The sequence below is a fragment of the Aquarana catesbeiana genome, linkage group LG01 (genome assembly GCF_042186555.1).
Source record: "Aquarana catesbeiana isolate 2022-GZ linkage group LG01, ASM4218655v1, whole genome shotgun sequence".
Classification (NCBI taxonomy): Eukaryota; Metazoa; Chordata; class Amphibia; order Anura; family Ranidae; genus Aquarana; species Aquarana catesbeiana.
In genome coordinates, this window is record NC_133324.1 from 223672637 (window position 1) to 223691444 (window position 18808).

The 18808-nt window shown below is 42.2% G+C and overlaps 1 protein-coding gene across 1 annotated transcript in view; it reads left to right on the forward strand.

The window, feature by feature from the left end:
* The window catches only part of ZNRF3 (zinc and ring finger 3), a 209258-nt gene that overhangs the window by 126059 nt on the left and 64391 nt on the right, over window positions 1-18808 (forward strand). The window contains exon 2 of the mRNA XM_073625440.1: window positions 5126-5251. Within this exon, the coding sequence (XP_073481541.1) occupies window positions 5126-5251 (126 nt within the window). The remainder of the gene's footprint in view (window positions 1-5125; window positions 5252-18808) is intronic.

Sequence of the window (18808 nt, forward strand, 5' to 3'; positions counted from 1 at the left end):
TCAATTGAATTCATTTTTAATATAAAGAGTATCTGGATAAATTTTGATCTATCTATCTATCTATCTATCTATCTATCTATCTATCTATCTATCTATCTATCTATCTATCTATCTATCTAATCAATTAATGTCTCTATGTTTTATTTTGTGGAGAAATCACTTTGAAAAACACCTGCTATCATTTATGGCCATCTTGAGTAAGGGTAGATGATTATTTGTAGCATTTAATCTGGCAGCTGGAATCCACCTGCCCTTAGCTCAGGCATGCAGGCAGGAGGGTGTGCTTAGCTGAGAAAGCCCCTCCTTCCCCCTGTAGACTCCTGGGATGTATGACATTTGCCTAGGCAAGGACTTCCTCGTGATGTGGACATTAAAGCCCACCCTTTTGTCACAGCACAAATGTGCTGAGTAGTCATAATGGGCTTAATCTGTTTGCCTTCTATGGTTGCTCCTTTCTACCTCTTAAACATGCTAATGAAATAAAGCCTTAAGATTTTAATTTCACACCTTATTTTAGACCCAGCAATGTCATCACTAGTGCTGTGCTTCTGTATACAATGCAGGCAGATCATGGCTGGTTGCTATACATAGCTTCCCAAAAGCATCATAGCATCCTGCCTCATTCCTTCTCTTAAGGGCCCTCAACTCCAAAGCAAGTAGTAGGCTGGCTCTTAGGAGAAGTTAGGCAAACTTTAAAATTCCTTCATGTGTGGGTGCCTGGAGGAGTGGGTATAGGAGTAGGCTACATTTGCATCTGTACCAGCCTTGGAAGTGCCCACAAGTGATGCTGATCCTTCATGCTTGAACTACGATGAAGGAAAGTGGTAGGCAAGAGACAAGAAGCCTGCCTATAAAAGGTTTGAATCTTGGTCGGTTTTGTCAAATCTTCTACAAATCTCTCCTTCTATGGAATTCCTAATATGATCACATGCATGGGGGGGGATTGGGGGTTAAATTCCCCTTACGATAACTAACCAGTTTTCTTATGAGGATTGGTCATTTCCTGCACCTGATCAGTTTTTGGAATCCAACTGGTGGAACAGTAGATAAGTGAGGCTTGGACAAAACCAAAACACAAACAAGGCGTTTGTGACGTAATGCCTGGCCAAACCATTTTTAGATGAATTCCATGTTCTTAAGATGCATTTGTTAAAACCGCAGCTACTTAAAAAACAAAAACAAAATAAAAATTCCATGTGTAAAGCTATGTAATCCACACACAGTTACAATTTTGAAGTTTGCGTGGCACTTGTATTGGGGTACTGATGTGAAAATGTTTGGATCAATATCCGAGCTGCCTGGGCTGATCAATGGAGCATAAAGGAGATTTGGAATGAAAGTGGAACTTGTCATAAGAATTTGTGACCCATGAGAAAGATTTGAGGACAATAATTTGCCTCTGTTTCTGCTCCTCACCCTGTGCACCCCCCCCCCGCCTCCCTCCGCATACACAAAACCCCCTTTTTCCCCCCCTTCTTTGTTTTGTCTTTAATAAGTTAATCGGATTAAAGGCTCACACATTTCAAAGAAACCTTTAGGCCCCTTTAAGACAGGCAGTCCTCTCCCATTTTTCCAATCGTACACATCCCCCCCAAATATTACTGAAGAGGCAAGTCCTCCCTTTATCTGGAGCTCATAGTAAGAAATCTGCACCCACACAGCATGGGGAGATGATCTTTTCTTTGAACATCTCCCTTCTAAGAAAGTGGAGCAGGTCTCCGGGATATGCAAACCACTGCTTGTGTGCGTCCACTTCTGTCCGTTGTGATAGTGTAAATCTGTCAGTCGGAGGAGTCATCTGTGGCCAGCTGTAGATTTATAGATCTCTCTTTAAAAGTAGCTTTAAGTGGTGTACACACTAGAAGAAAATCAGACAAATATTCGTCATCATTTTCGCAGCAAATCGGAACTGATGAAGGAAAATTGGTTAAAAAAAAAAAGAGCCTTTGCTGTACGATAATTTTCGTGTTTGTTTCTGATCACGCGCATTCATTCTTTTCTGAATGTTCTTGTATGAAAATTGTATGAAAACGGTACACGTTAAACAAAAATCGTTCATTCTGATCCCATACGAGAAACATTTTGGAGTTTGTCCCTTTGGGGATTTTTATCCGAAAAATTGTGTACACACAAAAATTGTATGAAACTTCGGACGAAAATATTTGCCCGGTTTTCTTATAGTATGTACGAGGCATTACTGGGAGAGGAAGATTTGGAGGACAGTGTGTTACTGCTTCTTTGTTGCCCAATCAGCAGGCTGTAGGCGGGGAGGCGACGCCATTTAATTCTGAAATCTGCAGAGAAAGTACCATCACCCACCTGGGTTTCTACTAGCAGGTGTCTGTGAATAACTAGTTGCTGGACTTTGAAATTCTTTGAAAGATGAGGATTTGTGCAGTTGCAAAATTCACTTGTATATTTAGCGGTTTGCTTGCAGATTAGCTTTAATATATGTATAGAATGATTTGTATTTTTCCTGTATTAGGTGATTTAATATTTTACCATAGTGTTTATGGTAACTATAAAGCATGCTTAGTTTACGTACAAAGTAAACCTTTGTACGTATGATTGTCTATAATTTTTCCCAAACAGTCATCCCCCTTGGAGAGGTTCAGGTACCCAGATTATATATCTGCTGTTTAGTACATGCCAACAATTTGTCCCCCATACACAGAACGTCATGGTCGTAGGAAATGTTCACCCCGGTACATTACTTGACGTAGCGCCATCGGTCCTCCAGGAAGCTTGTCAAATAATTCCACATACACCGTTGACAGTCTGTCTTCTGGTAATGAATGATGACCACAAGAGCTCTACAGACACTAGTATTATGCAAATGTATATTTTAAAATGTGAATTCTAGTGTGTGTCGCACCACCCACGGTCGCCAGTGTGCATCTCTGTAGAAGCATCATCTTTGCAAGGGCTCCTGGGCTCTTGGCCATTTGTTTGTGTGGTCATGTGATAGCACTGACCAATGAGAGTCTGTTCTTCCATTCGAGACAAATTATACTGGCACTCCGGGGGGGATGTAGAACTTGGAGGGGGGCAGTCGGCAAGAAGGACCTTCCCCATATAACAGGTTTTTATTATCATTCTTTCTAGCCTGCCTATAACCCTTACATCAGAGTTATTGGCTGGCCACTCAAGCAAGTTAGGGTTAGGGGGCACAATTTACTTGCCTTGCCCCGGGTGCTGACAAACCACGCTATGCTAACAAAAACTGTCTCCTAACTTTTTTAGCTGGCTCCTAGATTTAAAGCAAATTTGTCAAGCCCTGCAATTTCATGCCCCCTACTTTGTGGGAACATTTTGGGGATGGCCCCTTCCTGTTCCAACATGACTGCACACACCAGTGCACAAACAAGGTCCATAAAGACATGGATGAGCGAGTTTGGGGTGGAGGAACTTGACTGACCTCAACCCAATGGAACACATTTGGAATGAATTGGAGTGGAGACAACAAGCCAGGACTTCTCGTCTAACATCAGTGCCTGACCTCACAAATGCGCTCCTGGAAGAATGGTCAAACATTCCCATAGACACACTCCTAAACCTTGTGGACAGCCTTCTCAGAAGAGTTGAAGCTGTTATAGCTGCAAAGGGTGGGCCAACTGAACATTGAACCCTACAGACTAAGACTGGAATGCCATTAAAGTTTATGTGTGTAAAGGCCGGTGTCCCAATACTTTTGGCAATAGTGTGTGTGTGTGTGTGTGTGTGTGTGTGTGTGTGTGTGTGTGTGTGTGTGTGTGTGTGTGTATACACCTACACACACACCTTTAAAAAAATTAAAAGTGTATGTGTGAACCCTAATTATGAATTTTAGGGATACGTTTCTTTGACCCTCCATAATCCTAATGTTTCCTTCACTTAAAGGAGTTGTAAACCTTTGTGTTTTTTTTTCACCCTAATGCATCCTATGCATTAAGGTGAAAAAACACCTGTCAGTGACCGGCCCCCCAGCCCCCTCGTTTTTACTTACCTGAACCCTCGAACTTGACCCACGGGGATGCAATGTCTCTCTGCCCAGGGTTCTCAGCTCTTGCTTGGATAGATTGATAGCAGCGCAGCCATTGGCTCCCGCTGCTGTCAATCAAATGCAGTGACGTGAGCGCCAGGGGGTGGGGCCGAGTCCTGCATTCGGCCTCTATGGACGCTGAATGCTGGACTCAGGAGCGCACCCGCAAGGTAACCCCCTCTGGGAAGCGCTTCTCCAAGGGGGTTATCAGATGTGTGGAGGAGCCGCCGGGGAACCCCAGAAGAACAGGTTCGGGACCACTCTGTGCAAAACGAGCTGCACAGTGGAGGTATGTATGATAGGTTTGTTATTTGTAAAAGGTAATTTTTTTTTTTTTAATCACTTTAAGAGAATAGGTTTAGGACACTATAGTTTTACCTCTAGTTTTCTGACCACGCCAAGCATGGAAGCAGATCCCTGTTATTGTGGTCAGTGTTCATCCTTTTCATCTTGTGATCAGACCTAGCATGCAGCAAGTCTGTAGTTCCATAGTCCGCTTGTGCCATCACAGGCTGACACATCTCACCCCCCGTGCACTACTGATTGACAGCAGCACTGTCACATGAGCATGGATTCGACAGGAAAAAATAAATAAAATGCCCAGATTTTCCATTCTCCTCATACATCCCTATTTGTCACCCAGCAGCAGATACCTGGATGTCTCTTATGTAACCACGTCCCCACCTTGCAGAAGAGGCATCGGGACAGAGGCCTGCGGTCACGTGACCGCTGGATTCAAATCCATTTGAGGTACTTTGCAGCATTTTTTAATACCTTAAAGGAGTGTTTCGTGTATACAAAAATGAATACCATCTAAGGAATTTGTACATAATCTTTAACAGCTTTCTCCTTTAAGCACAAGCACACATATGAAGTGGTCAGGAGCGTGTTTTCTATGGTCACAGTGCTTTGAGCAGGAGAGAGGGGAATTCATGAATAAAGGTGTGAAATCACAGTAAATCTGTCTTTATAACTTGTCTCCCTGCTCCTGATGTGCATTGCCTTGCTGTGTCTGAGAATTTCTAATTGTTATCCGAATCTTATGGTAATGTGCCGTTTATGTATAATGTTTTTTAATGTTTGGTTGTCTAATACCTCTTACAGATGCACCCACTGGGACTTTGCAACAACAATGATGAGGAAGATTTATACGAGTATGGCTGGGTTGGGGTGGTGAAGCTGGAACAACCTGAAATGGATCCAAAGCCTTGTCTAACTGTCCTGGGGAAGGTAAGCCTTTCATGACTCTTCAGATGGTACTGTTGACCTCTGCATTCAGGTTAATTCAGACACTCAAGTTTGGCTCCTAGACCCTGCTAGAATTGTTACTTGAACTTTTTACTTTTGAGTGGGATTTAGCCTTTTGCTGCCCATGTAACGCATATGTGTTGCAGCAAAGAAAGTGGGCTTTAATTTTTTTTTTTTTTTGCTTCGACAACCTTATCACTTAATCATTCAGATGGTGATAAGGGAAAGGAGGCCACCCAGCAAGCCACAATCAGTATCTATTAGGATGGTTATCAGTATCAGGATGGTTATATGTGGCCTAATATGGGAACCTGTGTAGACTTTAACACTGAAATAATAATAAAGAACGATTGCCCATTGTTGTAAAGTGTTGTCGTATCATTGTGGACTCATTGTGACCTTTTGGTTAGAAATCCTGCTCTACATTATGGTTGTTAGGCAGCTAAAAGAATGGTATGCAAAGCATCTATAGCTGTTGTTATTTTATTAATTTGTTGCATCACTGCGCTTTCCGTTTTGCATTGGCCTGCATCTTTGTCAAGGCATGATGTCTCTCTTCAAACAACGAGTCCATAGTACAAAAGTTGAAGTCTTCTAACTTGATCTATAAGAAAAGCTTAGGATGGATCACCACCAGTATTGAACTTTGTTCTTCAGGTGTCTATGGTGTAAGTAGAGCTATAGCCAAGTACTGGAAGATTGTATCTAGTGCTTCATAGCCATTTTGCTATTTTTTTTCTGGCTGCTTAATGTGTTTTGGTCCAGGCAAGCTGGAGTCTTTTGCTATATGTTCTTTTCCATTAAGTATAAAAGCGTTGATTGTATCAGTGGCCATGATCTTTGTCGTCTTTTATGTTCACATGCAACCCAATTTTGAGATTAAATAATTGTATCTTGACAGGCAGATGTAGCCACCCAGATATTTTCCAAAGTGTTTGTCACGTCTTTCTAGATCGGTTAAGTTGCAAAGAGGGCTATGAGGGATCTGAAAGATGCTCATTGCTAAAAAGTTTTGGAAAACCTGTGATATTTCTGTCATTTTCAGTGGAGGATTTGCCTGTGTTTGCAATAAAATGGACAATGTTAGAGATAATTGCATTCTAACAGTGTCTCAGTTGACTGTTTAAAGAAAGTCAGAGGCATAACTAGAACCTTCAGGACCCTGGTGCAAGAAACAGTAAAGGGACCCCCGGCCGGGGCCCCCCTACGATGGCGGAATGCCAGGGCCCAGTTGCAAGTGCTTGGTAGTTCCGCCACTGGTGTTAGTAGTTCTTTTTTCTTTTTGTTATATAAATTAAAAAACGGTAAAAAACGAAGAAAAATTTTTTTTTTTTACAATGTTTTGGGAGTCCCATTGAGGGGCTTGGGTGAAATAATATCAGGGGTTCTAAACAGATCTCTGTTTTTACCTTTTAAGACCGAGAATGGAGATTAAGGACACAGCCCTCAATTGATTCCTCTGCAGCCTCAGCAGCACAATGTATGGAGAGGAATAGCTCTGTACAGACCTTCTTGTCCATTCATAAACAGAAGCATAGGAAACGTTTTACTATGCCTCAGATTATGCATGAACTGACTCGGTGATCGGCATGGATCACCAACTCTATTCATTAAGACAAGAAGAGGGCTTGTAAATGACACATTTACCAGCACCTTCCCTGCTCTCCATCGTGACAGATCCCTCGCAACAGCTGGTGGGAGAGTGCAGGGGGAACCTGGCAGCGCTGGGGTGGTTGGTGGGCAGGGGATCACACAGGGGCCCGATCATAGCAGGAGGTGGATTAGAGGGGCGGGGCAGCATGTAGAGGAGCCAATCCCCTCTATTTTCCTCCTGCAGCCTTAACTGGTTGCAGGAGGAAAATGTAGGGGATCAATTCATATTCATGCTGTTCCTCTTATCCAGGTGTACAGGGGATGGCAATTGCGACTCTGTATGTATGCCTCTGAAGAAAGTATAAAAAAAAAAGTTATCAATGATTGGTGCAAGGAGTCTGCCCCAAACCACTGTATGGAACCATTTTCATCAATGTAATGGAAGATTCCTGACAGATGAGGCAGCCAATGTCTTGGGGTCAGGTATATTAATCATGTACAGGGTATATAATAAGAAATCTTTTTCTTCTATAGCCTGAAGTGCATATCACTCTAGTGTTCTGTCTCTAGTAAAGAAATGACTGAGACACCTGCTTCTATGTCGTGGCATCGGCTAGACCAGCAAGTTAGTGCTCCAGGGCTGCGCCCTCACTGGCGAGCAAGATTCTGCAGCATGTTAAGGGAATTCTGAAAGCCGAGTATGTATCTGTAGTGCTTCATGTATGGTGATCAGAAACAAAGGTCCTTTTTTTTAAATGCATTCTTACAGCATAAAAATGGTTTAGAGGCATCAAACCAAAAATAAAGGTATGAAATACATTTAGGCTGGGTTCACACGGTCTTCGGATACGGCTCACAGCAGGGGTCCAGTGCTTCCCTGTTCTCTGTTTCAGGGACAAATCAGGCCTGAATTTTTGCCTGAATTAGGACCTAAAACTGAGTCAAAGATGCACAGGACCCCTTTGCAATCGTTCCGCAGCAGCCACAGAGCTGTGTGAACCTGGCTCCATTGAGAGTCGGTCAGTCTCCTGTCATATATATTGAATGCGGGGAAACCTGCATCCAGTTCCCATCCGTGTGAGCCCAGCCTTACCTTTGTTCTGTTTACAAAGATTTTTACTGGCCTATGGGTAACATTTTACCTAATTTGTGCACTTTTATTCCAAGGGTCTTATATGTACAAGGGTTAATCATAAGTATCTCCACACATCACCCTTTTGGAAAAAAAATAAAAACGTACACGTACTCTGGTTTCTATGTGTGTAATTACATTGGTGTTAGTTTTTTTGGCAGTGAGCAGCATATTTATTTTTGGCGTCCGCACTCCTTTAATCAATTAACTCTGATTTTCAGGCCTTTTCCTGTGGGTTTTTACAGGAATTTTGCCAAGAAAAAGCTATTGGACTGGTTTCTTGTTCAGTGCTTGTATATTGTCTGTGTGTTCAGACACATAAGTTTGGGGTAGATTGCTTAACCCTTGGCATGATTTTTTTTATGATATGACTCTGGAAGTCTGGATCTGCCAGGTGCCTGGACTGATGGCAGTCTCGGCCTCTCACCGAGCCGCTGAGACGGCCGCTCCCCGCCCCTCCACAGCTCAACGTTCCAATGAGCATGGAGGAGCAGAGCAGGAGAGCTGCTGATTGACAGTCAGCAGCTCTCTGCTCGGCGAGCCAAGAGAACCGTGCCATCGGCGGTGTTCGGTGGCTTGGTTCTCAGTGCAGAGGCGCCGGGGGACAGATGCAGCATCGGACCGATGCTGCATCCACCTAGGTAAGTATGAATCTGCAAAAAGCAGGATTCCCATACTTTTCCTTTAAGGCATCATTCACACCTGAGCGTTTCAAAGTTGCACGTTTTTACTGTGTTTTTGTACAGGTCACCAATGTAAAAAGCAGCAAAAATGCCTGTAATCTGCCCCAAAGAAGCTCATGTTCTTATTTGAGCTTAAGGCGTTTTTCACACGTTTTGCTTCAGGTGACAAAACGCTCAGATGTAAACAGGTGTCATTGAAATGAATGGGATTTTGCTTGTTGGGTGTTTTTCAGGCGTTTTACGAGCGTTTTATGAGCTGAAAATGCTCAGTTGTGAATGCAGCCTCAAGCCACAATTAACATGCAACACAACTCGCCTCGAAGTGTGAAGGAAGTATCCATTGCAGAGATATGAATACATGCTACTGCATGCACAATTTAGAGAGGCAGGTCACAGGACATGGATGGGACACATTTTAAAAATGTATTTGAATTTTAAAGTAGGAAAGCAAACTTGCACATGAAAAATAAATACTGATAAAATAATCAGTACAATCCCAGGTAAAATATAGGAGTTTAGGTACTCTTTAATGAGTCCTAGGGGTACATATACAGTGATAATTACTACTTACAAAGCAGCTCCCAGCTGATTGTAAATCTTTTGGTGGTTAACTACTTAAGGACCAGGCCTCTTTTTTTAGATGTGTTGTTTACAAGTTAAAAACGTTTTTTTTTTTTGCTAGAAAATTACTTAGAACCCCCGAATATTATACATTTTTTTTCTAACACCCTAGATAATAAAATGGCGGTCCTTGCAATACTTTCTGTCACACCGTATTTGCGCAGCGGTCTTACAAGCGCACTTTTTTTGCAAAAAATACACTTTTTCTTAAATTAAAAAATAAGACAACAGTGAAGTTAGTCCATTTTTTTTTATATTGTGAAAGATAATGTTACGCCAAGTAAATTGATACCCAACATGTCACGCTTCAAAATCGTGCCTGCTTGTGGAATGACAACAAACTTTTACCCTTAAAAATCTCCATAGGCGACGTTTAAAAAATTCTACAGGTTGCATGTTTTGAGTTAGAGGAGTTCTAGAGCTAGAAGTATTGCTCTTGCTCTACCGATCGCAGCAATACCTCACATGTGTGGTTTGAACACAGTTTTCATATGCGGGCGCTACTCACATATGCGTTTGCTTCTGTACGCGAGCTAGGCGGGACGGGGCAAATTTTTTTGTTATTTATTTTACCTTTTATTTTTACACTGTTTAAAAAAAAATGGTGTCACTTTTATTCCCCCTCTTATATCCCCCCGCTCACCTCCATGCACAGCTAGTGAAAGGACCGGATCGCCTCCGCCGCTGCTGTTGGCTCCAGTAAGCGGCGGAGGGCACCATAGCGCGGCAGGAGGGAACTTTTCACGAAGTCTGCTGCTTCAGTGTTCTTAGATCTTTTTGTCAGATGTTACTATGGTATACTGGAGTATAATTACAAGCATTTCATAAGTGTCAAAGGCTTTTATTGACAATCACATTACATTTATGCAGAGTCAATATTTGCAGTGTTGACCCTTCTTTTTCAAGACCGCTGCAATTCACCTTGGCATGCAGTCAATCAACTTCTGGGCCACATCCTGACGGCAGCCCATTCTTGCATAATCAATGCTTGGAGTATGTCAGAATTTGTGGGATGTTTTTTGTTCACCCGCCTCTTGAGGATTGACCACAAGTTCTCAATGGGGTTAAGGTCTGGGAAGTTTCCTGGCCATGGACCCAAAATTTCTATGTTTTGTTCCCCAAGCCACTTAGTTATCACTTTTGCCTTATGGTAAGGTGCTCCATCATGCTGGAAAAGGCAGTGTTCGTCACCAAACTGTTCTTAGATGTTTGGGAGAAGTTTCTCTCGGAGGATGTTTTTGTACCATTCTTTATTCATGGTTGTGTTCTTAGGCAAAATTGTGAGTGAGACCACACCCTTGGCCGAGAAGAATCCCCACACATGAATGGTCTCGGGATGCTTTACTGTTGGCATGACACAGGACTGATAGTAGTGCTCACCTTTTCTTCTCCAGACAAGGTTTTTTCCGGATGCCCCAAAGTATCGCAAAGAGGGTTCATCAGATAAAATGGCTTTACCCCAGTCCTCAGCAGTCCAAACCCTGTACCTTTTGCAGAATATCAGTCTATCCCTGATGTTTTTCCTGGAGAGAAGTGGCTTCTTTGCTGCCCTTCTTGACACCAGGCCATCCTCCAAAAGTCTTCACCTCAATGTGCATGCAGATTCACTCACACCTGCCTGCTGCCATTCCTGAGCAAGCTCTGCACTGGTGGTGCCCCGATCCCGCTGCTGAATCAGCTGTAGGAGACCATCCTGGCGCTTGCTGGACTTTCTTGGATGTCCTGAAGCCTTCTTTACAAATGCAGTGGAAATTTATTTTTATGGGAGTAAGTTCAGTTTCATGGCAAAGAGGGACTTTGCAATTAATTGCAATTCATCTGATCACTCTTCATAGCATTCTGGAGTATATGCAAATTGCCATCATAAAAACTTAGGCAGCAGACTTTGTGAAAATTAAATTAATATTTGTGTCATTCTCAAAACTTTTGGCCACGACTGTATATGTTAGTTTTTTGTCTGAAATCGTCAAAACAGGAAGCTGACTCCAAAAAGCTTGATAAAATTATAGCATGTCAACTCTGCTTCAGAAAGAAGAAATAATTAAAAAAAAGTCGGCATTACTGGTTATTGTTGGTGCTTGATGGTGACATTGGTCGAATCTTGGGCACTAATAGTGTGGAAAGTTTAGGCATCAGAGCGGGCCTAGCTCACAGCAAGGGTGGGTAAGTTGGGTTTTTCATTTAGTGGCCGGCTTTCTTATTATGAGACCTAAACAAGTTTGTTCTTTTTATACCTGTTTCGGACTTGTAGTAGCTACAATGATGACACCATGGGGGTTGATTTACTAAGTCTGGAGAATGCAAAATCGGGTGCAGATGTGTGTGTGTGTGTGTGTGAGGGGGGGGGGTGTAGCCAGTCAGCTTCTAAGTTCAGCTTTTCCAATTAAGCTTTGACACAAAAATCTGGAAGCCAATTGGTTTCTATACAGAGCTGCACCAGATTTTTCACTCTCCAGTTGTAAATCAACTCCATTGTATTGTGTAGAATGAAAAAACTAAAAATTAAAAAGTTAATCAGCCAATGTCCAATTATAAAAATGTTATGTAATAACATATGCTCCAAATATGCTTTCCAATTCACCAAACTATACAGCTGATATTCAGACTATTTAGAATGTCGGCCCGCGTGTTTTTCCGGCTTCTGTCGAAGGCTTATGACTTAAAAAGGTCTCCCGACTGGTTGGGCTGAGAATGCTGAACCGGAGGGTTCTGGCAGGATAAATCGCTCTACTAACCTACTAACATCGGATTGTTAGTACAGCAGCTCCAACCTGAGCTGTCGTGTTTTTTTTTTTTTTTTTTTTTTATTCAACCTGTTCTGTTTAACTAAAAAAAAAAAAAACTAGTGGTGTGTACTAGGGTTTAGGACACTATGACTCATAGTAGGGGATATTATTTTGAATTGTGTGAAAGTGTCCTAGTTTTCTGTGCAGTAGATGTATAAACTGGATTCCATCTATAGGCAGGTGGCAGGAGAGCCAGTTCATTTCACGGATGTACATGCCTCTGTGTTGAAGAGTGCTGGTTACCTTTTTAAAAGAGATCCGTGGCAAAAAATGTTTGTTTTGAATAGCGGTAGGAGGTTACTTTGTCAGGTCTGTTGGAGAACTTTCTTTTTCATTCCTGTTATGTCACTGGGACAGGGGTTAAGGGGAGTCTCTCCAGCAGAACGTGGATGCAGGCATCTCCCCCCGCTGTGTTATTGTATTCTAACAGCAGGGAATACCGGCTGATCAAATGCAGGTTTTCCAGCTGGACCATCTGACAGAAACTGATCTTATAGTCAGCTTCTGTCGAACCGGGAAGGCTGCATACAGATCAAAATTCAGCCAGCCCCTGCTGAACCGGACTGTTTTCGATCTGTGTGTACCCAATTTTAGACTTTATCCCTTGCTTCCTGTTGTGTCATCAGAACTGGAAGAAACAGGAAACCTGCAGAACAGACGTCAATAAAAAAAATCTGACAGATGTGATAACTCTCCCCCATTTTAATATATCTACTCTTGGGTTGTAATGTTCATTTGTCAAGAGATTACTATCAGACTTTACAGTAATAATGTAGTACAGCTGTGTCTTGTCTGCTAGCTGATATAGAGTGGCTGTTCCTAAAGCAAGAGCTAGTAGGGTAGTGTTTGTGTAAGTCCGCCAGTTAGTGCCATAAGGATGAGTTATATCCGTTGTGTGTTTCCTGGGCAGCCAGTTCCTACATCCTAACATGAAAGTGTAGCTGCCATTATGGGTCAGAGCGGGCAGAGCGGTCACTTTCCTCTGGGTGTGGAGCCAGCCAGGAATAGCACAGGTGCCATGAGGTTCCAGTAGAAACATTACAAGATTCACCTTTGAAAATGTTCCAGTTAACGACAAATTTCTTTGCCAGTTCTGACACTCTGCTGAATGTCTTTGGCTTGAGAGACAACTATTTTGTTTACTTTTGTTATTTTGGCAGTATGAGGTGAAACTTCATTTAACAGTGAGTATTTTATATGGCATAGTAAATTAAAGAGCAGACTTCACAAGTTCATTTGACATTCATTTATTTTTAAAACTTTGCTGCTTGGTAGCCAAACAGTGTATCAGTTTTCCAAATTCAAACAGTCATTTTTTATTGTAGGTTTCAATGTGTGTGTTTTGTTCAGGCATAAAGGATCAATGTATGGCTAGTGTCCCACACTTCTCTTTGGCTGCAAGCCACCAGATTTGGCCATCTGTGGCAATGTTCACAGTTCCATGGTTCTCTTTGAGGCATGTGTATGAATTTGTTTTCCTTTGACAGGATTTAGGAGACCAGCTTCTGGACTAGCTCGAAATGTATCTTGACCTCCTCTTCTGTCCCATCTGCTGGATATAGGGATGGCTATTGGTGGCTTTTAACATCATAAACAAACCAGTAATTGGTGCAAAAAAGCTATCTTTCCCTGAAAATATGTTCTCCATGGGGGAGTAACTTTTTAGAAAATTGTCGAGAGGGCGCACCAGAAGGGATACAATCTTATGATACCCATGGTCAAAGGTTTGGAAGTTACGGGTGATGATCTCATGTCATCAAGCTACCCACACACAATTAAGGCCTAGGTTTCTGTGGAAGAATAGTGATTGGAGGTCCCTGCACCACTTCACTTTCGCTCTCATGACCAATCCCCCAAGGAAACCTTTCATGTTTAGGCTCCAACCAGGTGACACAAATGCTAAAGATTGATTTGTATATGACTAATACATGAGTTTGTAAATGGGCTTATGCAAATCTGATACTCACCTGCATTATTTATATCTCATCCCCTCATTTCCAGATATGGCATTTTTTACATAGTTACCTTGCTCCAGCTTAGACCAATGTAACTATGCATATACTGTACCTGTGGGATCCCTCTAGGATTTGGAAATCACTGCAGTAGTCCAGTGATCTGCATTTGCTTCCGCCTCCCGTGCCAAGCGGCTGCCCTGCTGCATTCTGAACACAGGTGGTCATCCGCTTGGCATGGGCGCTATTCAGGAGGTCAGCTGCTCGATATGGATGCTATTCAGGTGGTCAGCCACTCGGCATGGACGCTATTCAGGTGGTCAGCCGCTCGGCACGATTTGCCTATGTGTTTAGTCACTGTTTTAATTGCCTGCAGTTACATCAGGTACAGTTGTAATTAGCAGTCAGTCCCATGTGCTTCTCTTCCGTGATCACCCTGGAGGGGACACACCTGCCTCTGAAGAGGTATTGGGCTTTCTTTGATGTTCAGCAGGCAGTGGTGGGTGGGAAAAAGAGAAAGGGGGGCTGGGAGGCCCTCCATGATCTTTCTGCCTAGACTAAAAGACAAGCAATGTCCAGACTTGTCAAATAGGAATTGAATGTTTATGTATGTAACCGCAGCCTTCCCAAGCATTCTCTCAGGGGTGTGTGTGAGACGGCGAGAATCTGAGAAATACGCACACACTGCACTTAGGTAGTAAATAGCAGGATCTCCTCTGGGAAACAGTTGGATTTGTTCACTGTGAATATGCCTTTAGTAAAATTCGTATTATTTCATAATTAACCTCTCTGGACATTTTTATCATAGAAAGAAAACCCTTTACTTACCCTCATTTATGGCCCGCAAGGGCCATGTGTGAAAGTGGTTGCTGTGAGTATATTAATTTTTGCGGGGGCTTTTGAAGGCTATTACAAAGGTTTCTCCATGGTAAAAAGGTTGTGAGAGACTGAGTTAGAGTACAAGTTCTTTACTGCGACTCTGGCAGCTAGCTTAGGCATGAATATTGCGATGATCATAAGTTTCCACTGTGGGAAGGATAAATAAAATACATAATGCCCAATCCAAATATTTTCATAGTATGTGCCATATAAGATGACATTTGCCTGAGCAGTTATTTAAAAATTCCTTTTGGTTTCCTTGAATGATTCAGCCAAAAAGTACAATATACATTTGTGGTGCTATACCATAAATACACTATATTATCAAAAGTATTGGGACGCTTGCCTTTTACATGAAATTTAGAGGCATCCCAGTCTTAGTCCGTAGGGTTCAATATTGGGTTGGCCCACCCTTTGCAGCTATAACAGCTTCAACTCTTCTGGGAAGGCTGTCCACAAGGTTTAGGAGCGTGTCTATGGGAATGTTTGACCATTCTTCCAGAATTTGTGAGGTCAGGCACTGATGTTAGAGTGGGGATTGGGAGCCAGGCCTTCTCGTCCAATACATCCCAAAGGTGTCCTATCAGGTTGAGGTCAGGACAGGCCAGTCAAGTTCCTCTACCCCAAACTCACTCTTCCATGTCTTTATGGACTTTGCTTTGTGCACTGGTCCAAATCATTTGGTGGCTCGGGGATTATGATGTAGGGTTGTTTTTCAGGGGTTGGATATGGCCTCTTAGTTCCAGTGAAGGGAACTCTTAAGGTGTCAGCCTACCAAGAAATTTTGGACAATATCCTGCTCCCAACTTTGTGGGAACAGTTTGGGGATGGCCCCTTCCTGTTCCACCATGACTGCACACCAGTGCACAAAGGAAGGTCCATAAAGACATGGATGAGCAAGTTTGGGGCAGAGGAACGTCACTGGTCTGACCTCGACCCGATAGAGCACCTTTGGGATGAACTGGAGCAGAGACTGCAAGCAAGGCCTTCTCGCCCAACATCTGACCTCACAAATGCGCTTCTGAAAGAATGGTCAAACATGCCAACTCAATATTGAACCCTACGGATTAAGACTGGGATGCCATTAAAGTTAACGTGCGTGTAAAGGCAGGCGGTACAATACTTTTGACGATATAGTGTATGTGCAAATATACTAACCAAAATTACAACCAAATAATTTGATGTCCATATACGGCTTATATCTGTTCCTATATCTGAGACGCAGCAAAAATGACCACACAGTGGTTGAAGGAGATAAAGGTGAATATCCTTTCATGGCCTAGTCAGAGCCCAGACTTGAACCCCTATGAAAATCTGTGGAACGTCTTGAAGACTGCAGTCCACAAATGGTCACCATCAAATTGAACTGAACTGAGCAGCTCTGCAAAGAAGAGTGGACAAATATTGCAAAGTCTACTGTACATGTGCAAAGTTGTTAGAGACATATCCCAACAAACTAAAGGCTGTAATTAAAGCACAAGGTGGTTCAACAATATACTGACACAAGGGGGGGAATCATTTTTCCAATTCGGTAATTCTGTTTTTGAATTTTTTTTTTTTTAGTTTTATTTTTCTGACCTGTTTGTGTTATATCTTTCACTTGGATGTTATAAGCTGCACTAGTAAATACAGCTGGATAAAACAGAAACTGTCTTCATTTCAGGCAGCAAAATGTGATTATTTTTTTAAAAGGGGGGGGGGGGGGGGTTGATTCTTTTCTATACCCACTGTATATATATTTTACACCTCAAAATGCACACCTATATTGAAGGTAAATGTGTATTCTAGACGCCATTCTTTTTATATGTATCCCATTTTCCTTTTTTCATTGAGGTTTTCATTGAACGCTGTTATCACTTGTAGTTGTATCTTGAATAAGGGAGGCTCCTTTTCCTTTTTGTAGTACAAAGGGTCAGGCCATGAAGGACAGAAAAAGATTTTAAAAAATGTACTAAAGAAGGAAGGGAATAGCCTCTCTGTCTTGTGCCTGTTTTGCACAGAAATAGTTATCAAGCAACATGAGAAACCTAAAGGCTCTGTGAAATCTTATATGCCCTGGGCCTCAAATAACCTCAAAGCCGGCAACACATCACAGGCTCTTTTAATGTTTCTTTCTTTTCTTGAACCATATAGAAGTTGGCAGTCTGTTTCTTACCTTGTTTTAATCAGAGGTTTCCACCAGTTCATTATTTTTTTTTTTTGGTCATCTAAAGCCCGACTAATTATGCTTCGATCATATGGCTTATATAATTGGGTTACTGCACTTCTATACTGACTAAAAAACTTGTGGGACACATTTTAGCTGCTCTTACTGAGTGACCCCTCTCCTTCTGTAAATGGTTGTTGCCTGGTTGTCAGTCTGATCCTCTATCTTTTGTATTGAATCTGTGATTCGAAACAAGTGTGATAGTTAAATATTCTGCTATATGATTTTTCTAGGTCAGTGAGTCAGAAATAATTATAACCAATGACAGCCCCAGGCAACAATTTTTTTTCAGAAAAAGGTTCGCAGTAACAGTCTACATCTTTAGATGTACAGATTTTCCTTTCAGCTACTTTATTCTTTAAAAAAAAAAAAAAAAAGTTTTGTTTTGTGGCTCAGTAGTACTACAATACAGACAACCTCCTTATTCATTTCAAAAAATGAGCATATGAAAATCATCCACAGATAGATATAATGTTACAGAAACTATAATTCACAAAGCACAGCCATGAATATGATGAGGCTCATGTAGGTGTCTGGCCCAGGTTACCCCCTGGCTATCTCTGGTATGGAGTAAAGCCCAAACTGGTTAGGGAGGCATCAGGCCAGGCGCCGACCCATCTGCTAAGGTGGCACAAAAGTCTGGGCATAGCCCATACTTTTTAGTATATGTGAATGATAAGTGAAAGACCAAGGTGGGAGCCACTTATATAAAAAAAGAGGGCCAAAGAAGGGGGTCGAAGAAAAAGTGTAAAAAGAAAAGGGTGGAGTACCTGACGGGGAGTTAGACCAGACCGATCAGAAGGCTGAGTAGAAGGCCTTGGTGCTATCAGACAAAAGGTAAGATATGAGTTAGAAAAGTCGATCCAGGTGTTTATATGGGGCGGGGGGGGTTATGGGGCAGAACCAGGCAGGATCATCCAGGTATTTCAGGTGATAAAGGGCCAGCACTGTGCTGTATAACATGCTTTAAAGGAACAGAATCAATATTTTTATTTTTTTAGGGTAACAAACGCTTTAAGATGTTATAGCATAGTCGAGCCTGGGAGCGGTGCCAGAGATATTTGAGTAGAGTGGGACAAAAGGAAAGGCGGGGGACATGAATCAGTAAGGTTTGAAAGATGTATAGAAACCGTGGGAGGATGTCCATCTTAAAGAGGGACATCCTGCCCAGCCAAGAATGCTTTAAGGGTGACAAGTTTTGAAGTTGGTTTTGTGTGGCTGCTAAAATTGGCAAATAGTTAAGCTTTGAGCTATTTTTATATCACAAATTCTATCATTTTGTGATATCATACGCTTTTTGTGATGATCATGATTTCTGCAGGACAGCCAACCACCATGTCGAGCTCCTGTGAACATCTTTGTGACAATGTAAATGCAGTTGTATGTCCAACATTATGTGCATGGTCTAGAACCATGTACGAATTTCAACAAACCAGATTTGAAAGACTCTTGCCTGAGAGGGAGATTGGTCTATGATGGCCTGCAAGGCCAGTTGGCTGTGCTGGCATAGCCTGACCACCTGACTGTTTCTCTCTCAGCTGTCCCATTTTTTTATTTTAATTTATGCTCACTTTTTATAGCTTGGCTTTTCCCTAAAGTATTAGGTCAAGATCTGAGAAAGGCAGCTAATCCCATGCAGCCATTGCCTGTATCTGAGAAGATTAAGAGACTTTTTTGTCCTGATAAG